This window comes from Dermacentor silvarum, chromosome 8 (genome assembly GCF_013339745.2).
Source record: "Dermacentor silvarum isolate Dsil-2018 chromosome 8, BIME_Dsil_1.4, whole genome shotgun sequence".
In the NCBI taxonomy this organism is placed as follows: domain Eukaryota; kingdom Metazoa; phylum Arthropoda; class Arachnida; order Ixodida; family Ixodidae; genus Dermacentor; species Dermacentor silvarum.
Genome location: NC_051161.1, coordinates 2,736,673 through 2,759,963, shown reverse-complemented (window position 1 = coordinate 2,759,963; position 23,291 = coordinate 2,736,673). Strand labels below are relative to the sequence as shown.

Here is a 23,291-nt window from a genome sequence, read left to right as displayed (position 1 = left end):
CAATCTTCGTCATGTTTCCGTAAGCGTAGGTATGGAGTCGAGTATAGTACTCAACTAGTTACGAAGGTGCACCGCATCCTTACTTCGCAACCCTCCTCGCTTGTTGGAAACGCGGCGAACCATCTGGTCCACCTGGTTGTCGACCTTGCGGAGTTTGGCAAGAGTTGTGTCTGCCTTGCGATGTTGATTAACGAAGAGACCGAGTATACTTGGCAAAGCTGCAGAGCTGGTAATTGTATAATTTTTCTGCTGGCAGCCTTTAAACAGCAGTTAAATGGATGGCACCTGCACCTGGTGGCTAGTATATGACGCAAGTCCCAGCATGGGACCTCCGAGATTTTTCAGTGCACTGCAGCGGGCAGCCACCGAATCTCGGAGACCATGCTGAGGAGCCACCTCCGGCGAGCAATAATGACCTTTCACTTTCAGTATCAAAACATCTATTTTTGTGAGCTTTTTATAATGCATCCACTTGTGTTCCAAATGTAAAATTTCGCACGAAAGGTGCTCGATATCTACAGTATCTGAAACTAGGCTTTTTACGTGGTCCAAAATTTCGTTGCAGTTTAGGACAGGCATGAACACAGGACTGGCATTGCTTTTGTGTACACATGTGCTTCTGTGTTGGTTTTGTGTTGCTGCAATTCTTTCTGCAAGTATCAAGCAAGTTGCCCAAATCACTGTGCTGTACCATGCCATCAGAACTGTGGATGGCACACGAAGAATTTTTCATGCTGTTTGTTTGAGCCTTGAAGGGGTAAGCAATACCTCGAGCGGTCTTACAGAATGCTGCCAACAAGCATGGTCATTCTGGAACAGCATAGTAATGCTTGAAATCTTGATGCAATTTTGTGTGGCTTTTCAAGTGTGAGCTTCAGTTTGTAAACATTGCTTTTGGATTATTGGAATGAAAATTTTATTTTTACCTTTAGATGGTGAAATACAAATTATTGATATAGTTTGCTAGTTACTGTATGGCATGGTCCACTATTCAAGGGAACACACAATCATGAAGTGGTTTTCCTCCATAGAAAGTGCCTAGCCTAGACAATGGCCTAAGCTGCACACTCATGTGTTTCCTTTAACGGTGGATTGCACTGCATATTTCATGCAGTCAGTTTGTGAAGCTTTCTCCACTCTCATCTACTCTTCCAACAGGGCACATTGAAACGGAGAAGTTTCGGAGACAGGACTTTGACTTGCTCTACGCAAGGATTGCGGCTGCCCAGTCACTGCATCCTGCTGCAGATGAGGATGAGAATGCTGTTCAACATGCAGCATTGCGGCCTACACTGCGACCATACCAAAAGGAAGTGGTCAGGTGGATGCTGAAACGAGAACGGTCACTCTCTGAGATCTCAGTGGACAATTTCCTCTACATGCCACTGGTTGACTGTTATGGGAAACTGCTCTACTACAACAAATACGCAGGCTTGTGAGAGTGGTTTTCTTTTTCTGGTTTGTTATGTTTAGATCAGGCTAAGCATCTCTTCCTTTTTCATCTGAAAGCTTTTACTAATGCTTTTGATGGTTCACAGCTGTCACTAATTCCAGTTTTAGTTGTAGTTGTAGATAATGTGACTAATCTGCCATTCTGCTACGATTCAAGAGTCTAAATTACCTACAAATATCGAAAAGAGAAGTTACAACTGATAACTTCATTGGTGCTTGCATTAATTACTGTAAGCAACAAGGAAATAACATATATACTTGTGTAAGGGCAGCACTTATTTTTCTTAAGTTTGGGTCCAAATTTCCTGTTGCAGCTCATATGCAAGCAAAAATTAAATGTGTCTGCTTAGAAAAATGTATGCGTCGCCAAGTTGGGAGCCTTTATTTTAGCTTTATTTGCTACCCATTGTCAGTGGCACATAGTACGCAGAGCCAGAGCAGATGGCATTTGGTTTGCTGCAAGAACGTCGCATCCCACGTCGGGTTATGTGATGAAAAAATTGTCACTTTCGCCCGAAGCATTGAAAGCGATAGCAAGGTTTAGCCTTGCGCGTCTCAGACGGGACGAGGATCGTGCCAACCTCGATGGTGTGCCAGACCAAGCAAACAGCGCGCAGTGAACTTGGTTGCAGGCAGCCCCTCTGGCGGCACGAAAGACTGACCTTGAGTCGCTGTTCGTTTTCACTCCACAACGCATTAGGCAGCCCCAGTTTGACCTTGGCTGAGCTTGAAGGTTAGATTTACGGAACGAGGCGTTTCCTGGGTTCGTACCTTGAGTAGTAGGGCTATCGCTCTAAAAAACTACTGGTGTTTTCATGTAAAATATGAACGGAACAATTCAGTCGATATTGTCTGCACACATTGGGGCTGCACAAGCAACAGATGCTCACTGTGAAAACATGCCTACGAAGAGTGGAGCCCCTATGTGCACAACGCTCAGAGGGGCATGCACAACTGGCACCACTATCCAATAACAAGGGAGAAAGTTACTGACAACCAGTAAGCAGTAAACAGGCATTTTTAAGTAGCGCAATTACCCAAATTACAGTCGACATCCGTTAATTCGATTTTGACGGGACCAACAAAACTACTTGAATTATTCGACAGGTCGGATTAAACAAAGGGCAGAAAAAGAATAATTACGGCAGAAGTCATGTCACGATGACTGTCGACGGTAACACGAATAGCAACTGAGCAATCTAGCAATATTCCTGAAGTCACGTTTATTCAACACGCAGTGGCGTAGCCAAGTGGGGGGTTGGGGGGGTTCAAACCCCCCCCGAAATTTTTTGCACCCCCCCCCCCCTCCACTAACCCACCCTTTGCTCTCGTCGCTTCGCGCTGACATATTTCCAGAAACCGGTGCTACTTTCACACTTTCATTCCTGGGCGCTTCCGTTTGGGTTGGTAATTTACAGCGAATCATGTCTGCATATGGAAAAAAACTGTCACGGCGTTTTTCAAGGCCTTGACACTCTGTGAGGTTTTGGGCGCGAATGTGGCGGCCGCATTCTGAAACAACAAATGCGCAACAAATGCGCAGCAAATGAAGCAACAAATGCGGCAGCCGCATTTTAGATGAAAGCGAAAATGCTCGAGGCCCGTTTACTTAGATTTAGGTGCACGTTAAAGTCCCCAGGTGGTCGAAATTTCCGGTATACATTTCCGCCGCTTCCCTTCAGGTACCGGTTAGGCCGCGTTTGCGTAGGAACTTGGTCTCGAAGCTGGCGGAAGCGGCAAAATCTTGCAAAAATCCGCCCGCCTAGGCGGCAAAACAGGCAGAAAAACAGGCGGCGAGCCAAATTGGTCTCGGACCGATTTTTTCGCCATGGCGAAGCGGAAACGTGGCGGAAAGTCGTTGTGCTCGACCGGAAGCTACACTAGCATGTAAACGTCCGGTTGTAACATTGAACATGGCACCAAAAGTGTAGGCTGCAATGCTGATCGACGCGATCAAGAACCACCCCTTGCTCTACGACAAGAGAAGTACTAAAACGTACTGTCAGCAATACTAGCGATAGTAATCAACGTCGCGCGACAGGAGGTGCGGCAACGAAGCCTTGGCGTGACCCAACTTCTCACGCTTTTGCAAAGCCAGGCGAACCCACCACCACCGTTTCCAAGGTGTCCGCGTCTTCCGTTTATTCATTGTCGATTTCAAGAAAACAAGTAGGTAGAAGTATAAAAGCCATTTCTTCTTCCACTTCCATGGCAGACAATAGTTGGGCAGATTCCTCGTTGGTGGCGCTCCATAATTCGTGCACGTGCACGGTATGTTGCAGAAGTCGCGGGGTGCTTTTCTCGTCGCGACGATAGATTGGGAGCGTAGGACGCGCAGGCTTTGGCGAGCCCCAACACAAGGGCCAGCCCGGGTTTTAGCTTTGGTGTTCCCGTTGCCGCTTTCGTGTCCTGGAGGCGCCGAAAATAATACGAAATGATCGAATGTTATTACAACTTGTAAATAAAAAATGTCACAGTTTCGCCCTAAGGGCGAAGCAATGAATGCGATAGCAACACAGCAATGTCATACGAAGTAAGGTGAGCGGCTTTGGTAGCAATATGAATTGTAGTAAACATGAGCTGATTAAGTAAGCAGGTGTGCTGCGGCGTAAGTAGACCGACATGACGAGAGACTCGATGACCACGAGAAGGCGCGTGTGAAACGGTGGTGTTGATGAGAAGCGCTTCCCGTGGGCAGCGCGTGCGAAGGGACACATCTGTAGCGCTGCACTGCCGATCCGGGCAGCATTGCATGTGTAGCGTGCGTTGGAAAATGTGGCCCGACTATTACTAACTGAATGAACAAGCGTGGTGTGAGCGCGCACAAACAAACATGAATAGCTCACACTGAATGACTGCAGACAACGACCGTCAAAACTCTGGCAGCAAGCGGATACGCCGCAGCGGCGAACGTACGTGCGGTCTATCGCTTCAACGGAAACTGAGCGCATAAGGGTCAGAGCCGTGTGGAGATAAGAGACGGTGCGAGCGAGCGACGATCGCGGTTGTTGGCAGCGTAGAAGTGCGCCCCCCCCCCCCCCCCCCCCCGCTCCCTCCGGCGCTGGCTTACCGCTTCCTTGCTTGCGCGTGGGAGAGATAAGAGAATGTGCGGACGAGCGACGAGCGCGGTTGTTGGCAGAGAAGTGCCCTCCCCCCCCCCCCCCCCCCCCCCTGCTCCCTCCGGCGCTGGCTTTCCGCTTCCTTGCTTGCGCGTGGGAGATTGAGTGCGTTCGCTCTCCGTGATAGCTCGCGTCCCCGCACGCTTCCGCTGGGGCATACGGCGCGCGGCGAAGATTTTATCTATACGGAACCTCACGGCGACGGCGACGCCGACGGCCGAAATCCGGTTGAAGTGTCCATATAATTGCTATCGCAATAAAACTATTAAAGAAATATAATCACGCCTAGGCAGCAACCTGTGACACAGCGCTACCGCGCCCGTGTGAGGAGAATTACGGAACGCCAACGAGGAACTTACCGAAGGTCGCAGATGACACGCGAAATTGCGCAAGATGATCACTTTTGATGACGGGTGGGTCAGTGAATGAACATACCGCTCGAAATAATGCGATAATGAGCGCCACCACGCCGACAAACGTACGCAGACTAGATGGATGTGGACGAAAGCGGCAGCGGCGGCCGCGGTGGTAGCAAAACAAATGTGAACTTGGCCATGCGCGGAAAAGATTTTCCGGCCGCTTTGGCCTTTCCGGCCGCTTTGGCCTCTCCACCCGCTCGCCGCTTCCCAAGTGTGAACGTAGCCATAGTCTGCGCGCAAAACGCCTCTCGTTTGCAATTGCGTCCCTACGGAAGGCTGTTAGGTATACTGTTGTGTTGCTGAATGCCAAACCAGCAACTACGAAAGGGTGGTAGTTGCTGTTGTGCTGTGGAATCCCAAAACAGCAATGTACACACGCAAGGGTTGATGCCAGCAGTGAAATTCCACCGACTCGCAACAGAATGCATGAAACAGACAGCCGACAAGCATGGATTACTGCTGTGCGCAGTACAGCGTAAGTAAACTCTTGTTGCAGGCGCTGACAGTTCTCGTCGGAATTCACGCGTCCTGAGAAATTGATTATGTGCACTATGCACTGAACAAGACCGGAGTTCATTCCTGCATCACTAGTGCACCAATCAGTCGAGATTCTGTGACGTACAAGGCCGCTTCCTGTTTGCACCGGCCTAAGTGAAGCAGAAATGACTCGCACGCACTACTTAGAATGCGTACACATGCCATAACTATGCAGTGCGGTGAAATATTCTGTACAATTCTGAATCGGTTGACGTAAAGGCAAATGACGGTTGCACGCTCGCACACAGCGGAAGACACAGCGGCCCATGCACTTGCCGCAGGAAATGCAAGGCGACGAAAGCTTCGTAAAAAAAAAAAAAGCATTACTCGTTTTTGCGCGTATTTAAGTTTTCTAGCGCAAGGACGCAGCGAACAAGCTATTGCTATGGGAGTAGGTATAGCCTGGTAACACGTGCATTTTCACATGTATAGCCGTCCTTGACCTGTGAAACGCACTTCGCCACGACGAGGACGACGCCATCTACGCTTAACGGAGATTAACAATTAATGATGTCTTCTCCGATCGGGCGGGTCGTCTCAGTGATGCGTTTTTGAAGACTGGTCCATTCAGTGGCGCGATGACAGACGGTTGCTCCAAACGCCCACTGTACCTGTCGTGCTTACTGTATTTTACTGAGCTTACATTACTTTTTACTTAATTTCTTCACAAGCACACACACACGCGAGAGGGGGGGGGGTCCCATGTCTGTGATATCCATGCATAGAGTCTGCTTAAACTACCGATATTTATTATCGATCACGTCACGTAGAGGAAAACAGACGCTTGCCCCCCCCCCCCCCCCCCTTCCCCCGGTCAGGCCGATGAACCCCCCCCCGAAAAAAATTTCTGGCTACGCCCCTGTCAACACGTGTAGCGGTAATTCTAAGCCTTTCGTTGCTTCAGCTATAGGCCACATACTCCGATATCGTCGCACTTTGCTGTAGCACTCACTTGCCAAGGTTGCCCATGGAAACGTGACAACTGTATGAAGCTGGCGCAGTGACATTGGAATGACGAAAGAATGATATCGATGGAACGACAAAGGCGAATAACGACGATGGCATGGCGACAATGAGATGCTGATTCTTAAATTATGACGATGGTATAATGACATCAGGACAATGAGATAGCGACTTTATGATGACAACCGGATGAAGAAGCGGGAATGACGACGATATGACCGGATGCATGATAGCATCTGCGTGACAAGAACACAATGACAACATGACGATAGTCAAATGAGAAAGCTGGAATGACGAGGATGCAACTATCACGACGGCATCGCCACCCCGAACACATACCTAATGGCCCAAGCTATTAGACAACTTGGACCACTGGATCGGAGTAGAAGGCATGACGATGACAGCATGACGAGAACCAGATCCGTAAGCTGGAATGGTGACACTCGGGTCCCTTCCGTACTGCAAGCCGCTATCCGCCCCACACCGAATCCTCTGGACCCAATGTCCCTGAGGAAGGTACAACGACTGGTGATGACATGATGATGACGCTATGATGAGAGGTGAAGCTGAAATGACAATGATGGGATGACGGCATCACAAACGAACACATACCCAGTGGCACAAACTATTGGACAACTTGGCCCACTGGGTTGGCGTAGAAGGCGGTGACGACTACAGCATGATGAGAGACAGGTGACAAAGCTGAAATGGCAAAGATGGGACAGCATTATGACCATGAGCACATACCTAGGGGTCAAAGCTGTTTTGGCCAACTGGGTCAGCGTAGAAGGCGTAATGACAACGGCATGACGAGAGTCAGATGACCAAGCTGGAATGACAACGATGGAACGTCCATGATGCCATCACGACCATATATATATATATATATATATACCTGCTTGGGCACATATAGTGGCCCAAGCTGGTAGATAACTTGGGCCACTGGGTCAGCGTAAGAGGCTAGATAGATAGATAGGATAGATAAGCTCAAAACGACTGAAGTAGGCAAAGAATGCGAATTGCATTAAAGACGCCAAAACATGCTGTTAATTCAATTGGCAGCATTTGCCTTTAAAGTAAGCTTCGCCATAATCCAGCCATGTTATGAAGTGAAACATACTAAGCGGGGAAACGGTGGCAATGTCGCGGTACCTAGCACGTGTTCCTTAATTTACACACGCACATGTGCCATCTCCAGTCACAGCACAAGCACTGAGACGCCTTGATAAGTTTACTGGCAGGCCTTCAGAGCTTTAGATAGACCCTCACTCTATGATTAAGGAATGTGTACTAGGCCCTGTCTCATATACGAGACATGCAAGGCGGCTGAAATGAGGGCTCATATTGCCACAGCAATGTCAGAAACAGCTCTGAATGGCTGCCATTTAGGCGTCTAGGTGCTCGTACTGTCACAGGAGATGGCTCATGTGTGCCTGTGTAATTAAGGAACGCATACTATGTCCCGTCACAGCGGCCCCTTTCCATTCTTTGTATGCTTCACCACAATAAGTTGCATATGATTCATAGCATAACATTTCTGGATTGTAGTGATGCTGACCAGTCAAGTTTGAATTATTCGACGAAGGGCAATTCTGAAACCGAAATAACTCAAGTTTGCCCCATAGAAATGTACGGCTGCTGGTTGGGACCTTTGTTTGGCATCGAATTAACTGCAGTTGAAGTCTACTGTATTAGGCTAGCAGTACCACAAGTATTATGAAGGAAAGAAGAACTTGTGGTCCTAGTTAACACCAAGAACACCATCTATGTTTGCATTGCATTGTGCCCCTGCAGTAACGGTTCTCCATCATTGATGTCCATGGCTTGCAATGTGTTTCAGCTGTGTTCTCGAGATAGCACAATGCCTTGGAGCCATGTTGTTGAGATAGCGTGCATTTCAACCTATCAGTGATGTTGACTGCAGTCATGCTTTTTGTCACTGCACTCGATGCTCCAGTGTTGTTTGATGTTATAGGAGCCTTCTTGTCCCACGGTAACCACATTTGCCACGCATGCAAACTTCTAGTATGCGGGTCGAAAAATCACATTTATGTGTAAAAAAATCACTTTGTAGATTTTGGTTGCAAAATTATGCTTCAGCATTCTATTTTCATGTCAAGAAATCAAGGCATTTTTTCATCCCGAAAATTGCTAAAAGTGATTCTATGTAATCAAGCCATGGTAGCTGTAGGAGCCTCATTTTTCCATTCATGCTCGACTGATGAGGATCACAGCCGCAAGCACTAGCCTTGACTGAGCCGGCACAAGCTCATGCTCCAATTTTCACCATTGCTCAGTTGAATTCACACACTGTATTGGGGATGGTCACTTGTACAGCCACATTGTGGTTCAACAAATGCTGCAAAGGTTTCAGGGAGGTTCTATAGGAGCCGGGCGTCATTCCAACTCTAGAGTTGATCCACTCTCAGCAACGAAGGAAGAATCAGAAGAAAGACAGCTGATCTTGTCGTCACAGTGCAGCAGAGAAAGCCTGCCTCTCCGGAGGGTTGTGAGGTTGCCACCCACACAACAGAAGTTTTACACTTCTTCTGCAAAGAGTGTTCCTCATTCTGGCCAAATTTCATGTAAATTGACCTTCTTCAATAGTAAAAGCTTGTTTAGAACTTTCTACATTGGCTTTATTTTTTTTTCAGCCATAGGCAGTTTTCACTGCTTGTGCACCACAATTCTTGTACTTAATGTGGTTAAATCTCAGGCAGATTTTGCATGCACATGTACTAGGAGGTGTAAACTGCAAGTATTATTGCGATAGCAATTATATGGACACTTCAACCGGATTTCTGCCGTCGCCATCGCTGTCGCCATCGCCGTCGCCGTGAGGTTCCGTATAGATAAAATCTTCACCGCGCGCCGTATGCCCGAGCGGAAGCGTGCGGGGGACGTGCGCTATCATGGAGAGCGAACGCCGCGGGGGTATGGGAGGGAGGGAGGGATGCGGGGCGACGCTGCGCTCCGGCACCAAAGGCCTATCTTGCAACCGGGTGCAAGGGGAACTTCCCACTCAATCTTTCACGCGCAAGCAAGGAAGCGGGAAGGCAGCGCTGGAGGGAGCAGGGGGGGAGGGGGGGGAGGGCGCACTTCTACTCTGCCAACAACCGCGCTCGTCGCTCGCCCGCACCGTCTCTTATCTCCACACGGCTCTGACCTTTGTATGCGCTGTGCATTCGTCGCTCAGTTTCCGTTGAAGCGATAGACCGCACGTACCTCGGCCCGCTACGGCGTATGCACTTGCTGCCAGCGTTTTGACAGTCGTTGTCTGCATTCATTCAGTGTGGTCTATTCATGTTTGCTTGTGCGCGCTGACACCATGCTTGTTCATTCAGTTAGTAATAGTCGGGTCACATTTTCCAACGCACACTACTCATGCAATGCTGCCCGGATCGGCTGTGCAGCGCTACAGGTGTGTCCCTTCACACGCGCTGCCCACGGGAAGCGCTTCTCATCAACACCACCGTTTCACACGCGCCTTCTCGTGGTCATCGAGTCTCTCTTCATGTCGGTCTACTTACGCCGCAGCACACCTGCTTACTTAATCAGCTCATGTTTACTACAATTCATATTGCTACCAAAGCCGCTCACCTTACTTCGTATGACATTGCTGTGTTGCTATCGCAATCATTGCTTTGGCCTTAGGGCGAAACTGTGACATTTTTTTTAGATCTTTTAGTAATTAACAGTTTTCATCATGTGCTGTTTCGGAAAGCACTCGTCAATTTTCTCAATAATCATAACAGAAGTTAAAAGCCTTTTTTAAATAACAAAAAATATTGAAAATTATTTTTGAGTTTCCTTGCAATTAGTGGTCCATAAGGAGCAATATATAATTTTATAATGCTCTCCTATGCCTGGTATGAAGCCCAAACCTTGCACAAGAGACCTTATTTTTCCCAATTTCAGGAGTCACAGAAAATAACCAGATAAGATATTGAAAAACTAAACACATATTCAAAAGAGGAGATTTAACTCTAGTTCTGCATAAATTTCATTCGTTCAGCTTTTTTTTTTATTAACGATAATAGATTTCTGAGAGGTATTTCCTTAAGTGAGCCATCCTGCACATTTGGTAGAGAAAGATCTCGTGGGAAGCATGCGGGAAGTGCCCTCGGTCGCATGAAATTCTGCTCACCTCGCTTGATGAGCAGTGAGCAAGTCAGTGTCCTGCTTCCTGAATGTAGATTATGGTAGCTCACCTTCTGCTGCACAGCCAATAAGTAGGAAACTCCGCTTTACCTTTCGCCCAGTGACATTCTGCACAGCTAGCCAACCTGCTTGAAGCATTAGTCGCAATCATAATCAATGCTTTCTGAGTGTACTTGTGGTTACCTCCCATTGCTTCCTCTAGCCTCAAACAGGTCGTAGTTATTGAGTAGGCATGCACGGACTGTGGTGCACAGAATGTCAGAGCTGTTGCAGCCGTAGGGTCTGACAGGTTGCATTCTCATTGTAATAAACTGGGAAATAGCCTTTGAGATAAACTCTTTAATATTGACTCTATTAGCAGCCATTCAACCTATCTAGCAAATGAATAGTGTTTCTAACAATGGCCGTGTGACTTGATTATGTACAGTGGAATCTCGATACGATTCTGCATAATATGTGTTTGGGGATAATATGTTTTTTTGTTTCCCGATAACACGATTTGGTTGGATGATATGTCGGATCATACGATTTTCAGATGATACGTCTTATTTCCTGGTTCCCGTGAAGATCGTGTCAACGCGATTCCACTGTTTAATGGTAGTGCTTCATTTAGTTTGTTGCTGGCTTCCTTCGTATAATGAAAAACAGAGGTTAGAAACAAATAAAATTGATACTAGTCAGTGCGTGTTGCTCTTGCTTTAGTGCTGTTATGAGCCATGAATACGCCGAGCACTCTGATATGAGCACTTTTTCAGTTGAGTGCAGCATGCAAGACTGAATATATCTGCACAATGTTGCAGCTTTGTTGAAAAGAAGATGGACTTTGTGGCCACTGCCAGACCTGGTGGCATCTTGGCGGATGAAATGGGTCTTGGCAAGACAGTGGAGCTGCTTGCATGTATCCTTCTGCACCCAATGCCCACCTATGATCAAACCTCGGTACGTGCAAAAGGTTTTTACGGATGCATTAGCATTTATTAAGCTTGCGATTCCAGTGTACTCTCATCATAATTACTTGAAACATTTATTTACCCTCGAGGTTCCCGAGGGGTGCGTTACATGGGGCAAATTCGAAATACACAAAGAAATGGTCACATGATACATAGCAGCGGGAAGCAATATATAAGCATGATAACGAGCAAATGTGCATGAATAAATTTGTAATTTGGAAAAGGTAAGGAAAAGCTAATATTAAAAGGGTCAAAGAGGTAGTATGCTGAACTACAAAAAAAGTGTATGACAGCAGCTTGTAGTGGTTGTGGGCTGAGGTAGGCACACTGGAAATCTTATTCAGTTTTTAATGCGTTAGCATTCTTTGGGTACTTTCTATGTATGTTGTATCTAACCGTTTCCCGCCTACCTGGGTATGGGAATGGGTAGTGCATTGGGCTGCTGTGCGGGAGTAACAGGGTTCGAAACCAACCATCGGACCAACTTGGCTCACTGAGGTCATGGAGGTAATGTGTACATACGTGCTGCTCTTCAATGAACCTCTTTCACGCGGCCATAGTTCACTGTAGATGCAAGGCTGGGTAGGTACCGCTATTTGAAAAAACTTGTAGTACTGGGTATGTGCCACTCGGTCTCTAATGAACCTCTTCAATGCTAACGTGTTTCATATGCTAGTACGTGTGGGCTGCTCGTCAATGAACGTCTTTGATGCCAACTAGGTATGTGCTACTCTGCAATGACAACCCGATAAGTTTCTCCGATGCTGAGCGGAATCGAACCCATGTCACAAGGGTTCCTCAAGGACGCATTAGCAGGCTGTGCCACAAATGCCCTGGGTATGGGCCGCTTTTCAATAAACGCCTATCACGCCAATGCTATAGTGAGCTGTGCCATGAATGCACTAGTTATGTGCCGCTCTTCGCTGAAAAAAACTTGGGTTTCCGAGTATGGTACCACTGAGTGTGTGGCAAGTGAGGGAACAATTCTCAGTGTTCGCAGGCACCCGTGCGCCATGTTTTTTTCTCGTCTCAGATGCCACGCGCTGACTTTGTGGCATTGCCACTAGGTGGCTTAGTGTGTCCAGAAAGAAGTGCGAGAGAGGAGTCCGGTTGCCGCAGGACGTGTTACTGGACTTTCACACTCGCCAGCGCACCGTGCATGTCGGAGACCATATGCAGGCTTTGCGGCAGTGGCGTTAGATGGCATCGAGTGTTCTTATGGAAGTGCAAAAGAGGAGTCCTGCTGCAGTACGTGGCTCATACATAACTTGTTCTCACAGTGGCAATACATTGTGTTGCTATTAGCCCCAAGAATGACCTATAAGGGATCTGAGAGAGAGAGAAGTTTAATGATACGAAATGCAGAGAGGTCGGCCTGAGGTAAATTCCTCTAGCCAGCTACTCGGCGTTGGGGGAAGGGGAAGAGGGAAAGAAAGAGGCGCATGATGGGTGACGATGATGAGAGAAGGAGGATGTAAAACGTATGGCAAGCAATTTGGCATGCTCAAAGCCTACAGTCCAGGCCCGTACTTTTTAAAAAGTTCAGTAACGCCTGGTTGGCCTTGAAACTTGATTGAGCATCTGGCCAAGGGCCTAAAATAAGATCATCGGACAACGGTGGGCTGTCGAGACACGTAATATCATTGTTCAACTTTTGACGCTCTTCCTCGTACTTAGGGCAGTCACAAAGCACATGACTTATGGTCTCATTCACATTGCACAACTCACAGTCTGGAGACTCAGTGCGTTGCATGAGGCGCACGTATCCGCACTTAAACGCTACCCCCAGCCTTAGTCTGTGCAGAAGACTGGCACAACTGCGTTGAATTTTCGGTGGTAGCCTAAATTTCATGGTAGGGTTCAATCTGGCTTCCTTGCCCTGACATCACGTGCCTGTCGTCTGCTACAATTCGGGCGGTGTCCGGACGCTTCCTGCAATGTTTCCGTTTGGTCGTCTTCGTTCCCTATGCTGGTATACTTATGATGGTCCTCTCCAATGTCGACTACTGCCTTGAAAAACTTTCTCCCTCAGACTGTACATTGGCACTGTCGATGACTTTGGCAGCAAGTGGGTGGAGGTCATTGCAAGGCCACTGCATCCTGTGTAACAGATGCAGTAATAGATTTGCAGGTCTTAGCATCGATTCTACATAATCTTATTTCATGGCCATGGCATTTCACAAATTTATGCAAAGTACAAGTTGTGACAGAGTTTTATGAAGGTGAAGCCGGCACCTGTGTCTTCGCTGGTATCAGCTGGCTCATGTTGCAGCCTGGCTGCAGGGGAAAACTTTTGGCGTGGCTTAAGTAGCGACTGGCCAGCAGTTGGGCTTGCAGTATTGGGTGCTGAAAGTTGCACATGAAAGATAGGTTATTGAAATTGCATGGCACAATACATGAATACATAAAGTGACATAAGGCATAAAGGGACATAGCTTGAGTAATGTGCTTCTAGTACCCACCATCTGTCCTTATTTCACTGGCTGTCCTCTTGCGATCCCGTCTCTGGCTAGTTTCAGCCTGTGACGTTAGTCGTGGTTTGAGCATTGACTGGCCAGCAGCGAGAACAATAGAACCTGAAAGTTTCAAATTCAGAACAGTATTAATGCCTGCGGCATTCTGCAAGAATAAATTCGTGAACATAAAAATAATAATATTAAATAAAAATAATCACACTAAGCAAATGAATTGTGCCGCAAGGAGAAAGAAGAAAAGACCAAGAAGGAGACGGGATAGGGCGCCAAACTTTCAACTAGTTTTATTTCCAGCACATCACCCAAATATATAGAAGGAGACAGGATAGGGCGCCAAACTTTCAACTAGTTTTATTTCTAACACATCACCCAAATTTCAAAAAAATGCGCACAAAGACATGGCGTAGCATGTGTCACAAGCTACCTCACTGCGCTATCTAAAAATGAACATTCACTTTTGTAGAGGGAAACAGAAGGCACACTGATACAACCATCACCCTTCTTCCTTATGTGATATGTCTTGAGCAATTCACGTGCAACACTTCTCTGCTTCTTCCTATCAGGTGCATCTCCTCAAACCGTGGAGCACAGTCATGCGAGGCACAATGGAACGGCAGGTGTGAACCCGCACCATTTTTAATCGATAAAACATGCTCCCTTAGGCGGTCATTAACACAGAGGCCTGTTTGGTCTATATACGACTTGCCATAGCTCAACGGAATTTCGTATACGACGCCCACCATGCAACGCAGTACCGGCTTACTGGCACGTTTCTTTCCACACGAAAGCTTGGCCTTTTGGGAAGAAATGCAGGCGCAAAGCTCAGACAACTTGTTAGGGGCCGAGAAAAACACCGTGACATCATGCCTGTTAGCAACTTTTTTCAAATTGTGGGCGATTTTGTGCATGTAAGGTAAAACCAGTGGTCTCTTCTTCTGCATGGCCTCAGGCTAATCTGCTGTACCCTTTCTCTTTCTGGAGCAAAGATTCAGCCACACTGGCTATGACTATCGAAGGAAACCCGGCTGCAACCAACCTCGAAATCTGTAGCTGAAAACTGTCGTCCATTGTGTGCTCGCAAGACTTCTTTAAGGCAGACCTGAGACACAGTGTCGCGATAGCTCTTTTCACAGTTATTGAGTGCGCGGAATCATAAGGCAGAAGGTCCTTACGGGCGCGGGGGCTGTACCTTCAGCACGTATGAGCAGTTTTTAGTAGCAGGTTAACGTCTAAAAACTGCAACTGATTGTCAAGCAGAAGCTCATGCGTAAACCTTAAGCCTTTTCCATGCAGTCTGAAAACAGATAATAAGTGATTCACATAGTCACAAACAGTCAACGGGTTAGACGTCTTTAGAAGTACAAGAAAATCATCCACGTATCTAAATACCCTAGGACATACATCTGAGCCAAGATTGCTACCAAGTACTTGGTCAATACATGAGAGAAATCGTACCCAGGATCTCTGCCAGGGGGGGGTTGACAGTTTGCCAATACTATCTAAATAGCACTAATTTCAATTTCTTCATGGGAAATTGTCAAAAAAATGCGCTTTTTGTGAGTGTGCAGACGACTGCGCGTCTTACATCTTAGTTGCAGTACTCAAATGCGCAAGGAAAGAAAAGGTGTTAAACAAAAGAGGGGGGTTAAGTCGGCCTCAGGGGGGGTTACAACCCCCGAAACCCCCCCCCCCCGTCGGTGCGCCACTGGAGAAATATGTTACATAGGACAGGAGCTACACACGACCCAATGCAAATACCCTCGCACTGCACATATAGCACGTTGTTAAAAGAAACAAATGTGCTACTTAGGTAAAATTCAAGCAGCGTCAAAAAATTGTCAATCGATAAATCGCAAGAATTCATGAAACCAATGCTTTCATTATGCTCAATACAATGTCTGACACAGGGAAGAAGTTCATTGTGAGGAACGGAGTAAAATAAGTCCTCAACATTGATGCTAAAAGAATAGCTAAACCCACTTTCGCGACTCAAGAAATCGGTCACCACACCTGAATTTTTTGTGGCAAATGGGTCACCATAGTTAAGCTTATTTAGGTGCTTGAGCAAGAAGTGACTGACCTGTAGCTGCCAAGTGCCCTTCTCAGTCACGATAGACCAAAATGGCCTCTCCGGCTTACGTGTCTTTACTGTGGAGAAAACTTCTAGTGTACTATTGCCTTTGCAATCACTAATGCACTTTGCAAGTTTTCCCAAATTCAGTTCCCTGCATAGAGACACGGCACGACTTTTTATCTTGGCAGGCTTTGCTGTTGAAGGGACAAAGTTCTTCTCAATAGCGCCAGTGGCCTTTTCCAAGAAAAGGCACTCAGGTAACACAACAAAGCCTCCTTCCTTATCCGACTGCAGAAGGAGCAGCTCGTTGTTCTTGAAGAAGGACACAGTTCTTTCCATCACATTTGTCTGCCGGGCTTTGTATTTGTTCCTCAGGATTGAGTCCGCACCCTTCAGAAGGCAACATATAGACCACCCTCCATAGGCAACCTGAATGTAGCTTCATGCTATATGCGGGTGAATGAGAATTTTCCGTTTCATGGCACTTCCTCCACCTTGCGTGATTCTGCAGAACTGATTTGTCATAAGTGTAGAATACGTTATCACTTCTAAACAAAGTAAAATATAGAAACTCTCATGTAGTCTGTTTGGCAACCAAAGATTTATTTATATTATTTGATACATTTAATGCTGTTATTGACTCGATTTTTGCTCATTTTAAAGCTTGTAATTGAGAACAAAGGAGATGTGACTGTATCAGTTATACTATGTCAATGACAGTAATTCAACAAACAAAAAGCATGTCAGCAGATACACGTAAAACTGTAGTGCTCATTGAAGGAGCAAAGTTCATTACTATACAGGTGGCATATTCCCAGATGGCCACTTTCGGAGATATCACTTTGAGCGCGTGCTAATCGCTGGTTGAGCAAAACTGCTCGAATCATACAGCGCGCTGTGTACTACGTCACGCGATAATGATAGTATCACCAAATGTGATTGTCTGAGAATACGTCCCCATGTAGCGCACATCATTTTAAAGGGATCGAAGCATGGTGACATTGTGTAAATATTAATAAGTAGATTTGCCTAAATCTGGAGAAAAAATTCATACGCTGCCTGGCGAGACGTGCGTGTTTAACAACTGGAGATTATTGTGCATAAATGATTTCCTCCATATGTTCGCTCATGAGCTTGTACATCTGTGCAAGGACTGTGGTTCTCCTGCAGCAGAATCATTCAGAAAACTCTCCACTTGCATCAGTATTTCCTCCCTGTAGACCTCAAAAACGTTTTGTCCTTAGCATTTGAATGAAACGAATGTTAATTCGACAACTTCGAATAGTGAACTCATGAATCGAATGCTAATTGAATTGTGAGAATTACACAATTCCTATTCGAAATTTAGAATATTCGCCACACCCCTCCAATCAATCATTCAATCTCTTTCTTCTTAGCTGACCCAGTGGCCTAAGTTGTCTACTAGCGTAAGCCACTAGGTATGTGGTCGTGATGCAGTCACGGTCGTTCTGTCAGTATCATTCCAGCTTCGTTATCTGACTCGTCATGCTGTTGTCGCTGTCATGAGTCAGTAAAGAAACAGGCGAAAGGAGAAGGATAAGAAAAAGACATTGATTGGGAAAAAGAGCAAAGCACGAGGTGGCAGAGAAAGAAGATGTAAGAAAATAAGAAAGTGGCCGAAGAAAAAGAGCTGAATATATAAACAAAGAAGAAGCTGTAAAATCCACCTGGAGCTACGTGGCCAATGCTGCGAAAGGACACGTAGCAGAAGGGAGCAGCCCTCTCTGGGACAGGCAGGAGAAGGAGCTGGAGGCCAGATGCGACGGATGGGTCATGGAGACGGTGGCAATCGAAGCAATGGAGGCTGTGCTTCAGCTGCCGCGGCTGCGACCTGTGAGCTGAGTGGGCACTCCACCAAACACCCATTCCGTCCATCCTATGTCCACCTGCCCTCTTCTTGTTCTTCCCCTTTTAGCTTGGGCCACTAGGTATGTGCTCATGGTCATGATGCAGCTTCGTTATCCAACTCCTGTCATGCTGTTGCTATGCCTTTTATGTCGACCCAGTGGCCCAAGTTGCCTAATTGCTTGGGCGACCAGGTATGTGCTCAGGGTCGTGATATCATAGTGGTCATTGCATTGTCGCCATTCCAGCTTCATTATCCAACTCGTCATGCCATCATCGCTACACCCACTCTGTCCATCCGACCATCCATCTGTCCCTACACCTACCCACCCACCCTTCCTTCCTTCTTTCCCTTTTAGATTAGGTTGCTAGGTAGGTGATGGTTGTGTTGCCATCGTGGTCATTGCATCGTTATTATTCTAGCTTCATCATCCAATTCTCATCATGCCATCGTAGTTACGGTATCATCGTCCCGCCATCGTCGCCATACAGTTGTCATGCTTTCGTTATCGCACTGCCGTTGTGGTGTCATCGTGGTTGTTGCATCGTTGTCATGCAGCCATCACACAGTCGCCTTACCATTGTCATCACTTTAGAAACGTCATCCCATTGTCGTCATGCTGTTGTCATACCTCCTTCGTCGTTCTATCGTAATTATGCTGTCTTCATTCAGTGGTAATTATGGCAACATTCTTGATGTTCACATGCCGTCGTCAAACAGTTGTCGTGCATTGATTGTTATGGCGTTGTGGTCGTTCCATCGTCATCATTCCAGCTTTGTCATCCGGTGGTCATCATACTCTTGTCATCATCCCATTGTCCTCATGTTGTCGTTGTCATGCCATCGGCGTCATATTGGCTTTGTCGTTCGATCGACGTCATTCCTTCTTCGTCTTTCCATCTTCATCATGCCATCATGCTCATGGCCGACCTTGGAAAGCAAGTGTCATAGCTAAGTGGGCCGATAACGGAGACTGTGTATATCGTATATATTCGAAGCAACGGATGTCTCAGAGTGGCAACTACAGATTCTAAATAAACGTCTCTTCCGCAAATCGGTGTGTCGCTACATTGCTTGAAGGCTAATTGCATTACTGTTGACAGTCATTGTGAGATGGGTCCTGCCGGAATTTTTTACCACAGATGCTTGTGTTTTTTTGTTACTGTCACATAAAGGCCACTATTGTGAGTAGATTACTTTCAGGAACACCCTTACACTGACAGATGAATGACAGAGAAGGCATGCAGGCTGCAACAAAACCAAGAACACAAAATTTTCTCGGTCCAATAGTAACATCTAGTAGACATTTGCCCTTACTGCAATGCTTGCAGCTGGCATCCCCAATTTCATGAGACTCTGGTTTTACACTGTGCTGCTAAAAGATGGTAACAGGAAATACAGCCGAACCCACTTATAACAATATTCAAATGCCGAGATAATTCCATTGTAATAACTGATAATTGTTATAATTGGGTTGCACAAAAAAAAGGGGGGGGGGGCAGACATTAAAACATTTTAATTAGACAAAGACACGTGCAGTCAAATCCACTTATGACCAGTTTTAACTATGTTCGGATGTCACAATGAGCAGCAGCGGCATCGGAAGCTTTTGCGTGTGTTTTATGGTAAAATGAACCACTTATTACAATCCTCCCATGCAGTGCTACTGATGATAACAATTAAATCTGGCTACTGGAGGTCTCCACGGGAGGAAAACGAAAAGTGAACCCCCCCCCTTCTAAAAAAAAAAGAAATGTGAGCTGCCGCACTTGCCTGCTTCTCCATTCTCCATTTCACCACGCTGAAGCATGAATTGACTGGTTTGGCAAGGTGGACCATCGAGACTGCCAGCGTAGTCAACTCGTGTTTCGGAGGGTAGAAGGTAAATGGAAGAGAAGCGCGTGAGGCTTTAGGTGCCGTGGCTTGTGTTTATTATTTTTTTTTTCTCAGAATTTGGCATTCCTTTTTCGTTCGGCGCAGACACCCAGTAGCCAAATTTAATTGTTGTAATCAATAATGCTGCATGGGAACATTGTAGTAAGTAGTTTATTTACCATAAAACATGCACAAAATTTCATGGTGCTGTGGCTGCTCATTGTTATCTTCAGTATTTTGTTAAAACTGGTATTGTTATAAGGGGGTTCGACTGTATTGGAGGCAGCCAAAATACAAAAGCTAAGTTGTGACAAGTGTGTAAGTAAATGCTCTTTCCGTGATTCTGACAAAAAAAAAGTTGTACAAAGTCTATCTTAGGAGGCGGTAGGGACCCTTGAAGTTAATGCATGATGCAAATGTGACATTCAGTCGGCTGTCTGCGAGATGTTATTCTGTGATAGTAATAAGAACAACAATAAAAAAACGCATCTATTGAAAAAAGTGCAAGCTTGACTGTTTGATTGTTACGCATGCTCGACTGTTTGACAAAGATATAGTGTTTCCCAGTGTATCTTTAGCTGCAAGTTAGTGCTCTCTGTCCTGTGTATTGTGCTGTTTTATCGTTGAAAGTGCTACACCAAATGAACTACACCTCTGCACATCTGTAGTTTTGAATGGATGTAAATTTTTAGCAGTGACATGGCAGGTTTGAGTAAGTAAGGCAGAAATGGCATATACTCAAGATTATTGTTTGGGCAACAGTCAAACTGGCATTCTGTGAAACCACTGAATGAACGATTGGCGTAAAAGCGTTTGGTGGCGCACCTCTTATGATCACACGTGGCTGAGCAGTGAGCTTGCAAGCGCAGGTTATGCACCCAAAGGGGCAGAGGGCAAGCGCTCCTCTGTTGAGCGTTGCTCTTACATTGCTTCCACTTTTATTAAACGAGACAGCTGTCCTCCTCGCCAGAGGCACTGCCCCATTTACCACAAATCTGGTAGAAACGCACACCGTGGTGTGGCAGTCACATTGGATAACTGGAAGAAAACATGGTGCTCCTTTCACACGCCTCCTGCCAGTTTCCACTGTGGGTCATCTTGTGGAATGGTGCACTGGTGCAGTACATTGTAAAAACTCGACTTGCATGCTGCGCATATATTGGAGGTAGTGAGTGTGAGCTTGCTATGCATGTAAGTTTGTCTCCTGGCCTGTCTTTTTTTGAAAAAGCGAAAGGAAATGATGACCAGTACTTTCATCTTTAAGGACATGCTCTTATGTTTGTTCACACTCTTGACGACCATACACCTCCAAGACAGCTTGATGCTTTTTGTACGTTTATAAATGTTCATTATGCAATGAAATCGAAACTGCTATGTCAGGCATGCAAAGCCCTATTGAGTGTTCAAACGTTTCTTTACATTTGTCTGAGGCAGCTCCCTCAGCTGCCCCTTGTATGTGCCACAGCGTGACCCTTGTGTGCACTGCATGCAAGCCTGATTTGAGTTCAAGACCCCTGGGCAGTGTGGATTTGGAGCGACCAAATTTGATTGCGTGCGTGTAGGCCGCGGCGAGTGACACTGAGGAGTACGAGCTTTCTGATGACGATGGGCGCTGTGCTGAGGACTTGGCCGTTCTGCCCGTGGGTATCCGGGTGGAGTGCCTTTGTGGTGGCCTGGCCCTGGGCTCAGACATTGAGGAGGTGGTGCGCTGCCCCGGCTGCCGTGCCTACCACCACCTTGCGTGCACCACTAGTGGTGGCCTTCGTGCTGGCGAGAAATACCTCTGTCCGCATTGCTGGGTGGACCCTGCAAAGGTGAGCACAACCTATGCAATCACTTCGGTCACGTGCCGCCTTGGGGGGTCGCTGTTTTCACTGGTTGATTCTTTGTGCAGTGTCACTTGCCTATCCAGATCTTTCCCAGCATATTGCTTGAAAATTAGCTGTAGTGGACGCTGTGAGGAGGTGCACGTTAGAGCACTGCACGGGCCGATTTTTGCGGCCCAGGCCCGGCCCGGGCCCGTTTTTACATTGGGCGGCCCGCCCGAGCCCGATCAAAACTTTTATGGCGAGACCCGAGCCCGGCCCGGGCCCGGAAATAATCTACGTTACCTGCCCGGCCCGGCCCGCCACCCCTTTACCTTAAGCCTGAGCCCGGCCCGAGCCCGACTCGAAACCGGCCCGAACCCGGCCCGAGACCGAAAAATACATGTTTTTCAGAGTTGAGAAGCCCGAGAATAACTCGCAGAAAGCCCGAGCCTGGCCCGGGCCCGCGTCAAAAAACCCGAGCCCGGCCCGGGCCCGGGTCAAAAAGCACACGCCGTGCCCGAGCCCGGCCCGAGCCCGTGAAAAAACTCCTCTACCCGGCCCGTGGGCCGGGCCGGGCCCGGGCTTTCGGGTAAGCCCGAGCCCGTGCAGTGCTCTAGTGCACGTTGTAGGGTTTGAGCTACTGAATGCAGCTTGTGATGTCCTTCTGCTAGCCTTAGGCTGGGTAGAACTCTGCATTTGCTGCCATTGTCACGATTGGTATCGATTGACCTTGATGTGCATGCAGTGAGTGGCACAAATCGCTTGCATTGAAGACTATTCAGTTTGCTGGAGAGAAAGAGAAAAGAAAGACTTAGGGCTGTGCAATGTGGCCATGGAGTACAGGACCATTCCAGCAGTACAAGCCTTTTCCAGTTTTGAAACAGGCTGCTAGAATGTCCATTGCCATTGACAAAATATTGTCACAAACATTGCTGTATTTTGCAATATAGCAAAACTTTTAGTTTCAGCAGCCTTTGAATGTTTTACATATCTAGAGCAAAGAAGCACTACCTGCAAAGATACTGACACAAACATTTTTGTATTGCTTGTGTCTTCACTGAACAGCTGGGAACATGTAGTTATGTTATGTTTAATCAAATGTGGCATGGAGGCTCAACAACTGTGGAGGGAAGTAATTAATTAGTATATCTATGAATTGTCAAAATAAAACAAGCACTCGCCTAGGGTTGAAACATATCATTTACGTCACCTTCTCGCATTCCTCTTCATGGTGAACAAGGGACTCGTAACGGCCAGAAACACCAATTGTATATGTTTGTTTTCTTTCAACCTTAGGTGAGTGCTTCTTTTATTTTGACCATGTATCACCCTCGCCTGATGAGTTTTTGTTGAACATTGGACTACAATCATCAATTAATACAACCAGCTCAATACAGTTGACTCTTGTTACAACAGACCTTGATAATCCAACAAAAAATGTTCGTTTTATCCGAAGTCCGTAATATCCGAAACGCCTCACTTCAGAAACTTTGGTTGTGATGTCTAACAACGTTAGTGCAAAGGGTGAGTGACGAATGTCCACAGTAAAAAAAAACACAAACGTTGCAGCTTCGCTCGAAAGGAGAAGCATC

At 46.7% G+C, this 23,291-nt stretch overlaps 1 protein-coding gene across 3 annotated transcripts in view; it reads left to right on the top strand.

Moving 5' to 3' along the window:
- LOC119460522 (E3 ubiquitin-protein ligase SHPRH) overlaps window positions 1–23,291 on the top strand; it is a 245,675-nt gene that overhangs the window by 10,216 nt on the left and 212,168 nt on the right. For all 3 annotated transcript variants that reach the window (XM_037721440.2, XM_037721439.2, XM_049655121.1), the window contains exons 4-6: window positions 1,159–1,435; window positions 11,452–11,590; window positions 21,454–21,705. In XM_037721440.2, coding sequence (XP_037577368.1) covers window positions 1,159–1,435; window positions 11,452–11,590; window positions 21,454–21,705 — 668 coding nt within the window. The remainder of the gene's footprint in view (window positions 1–1,158; window positions 1,436–11,451; window positions 11,591–21,453; window positions 21,706–23,291) is intronic.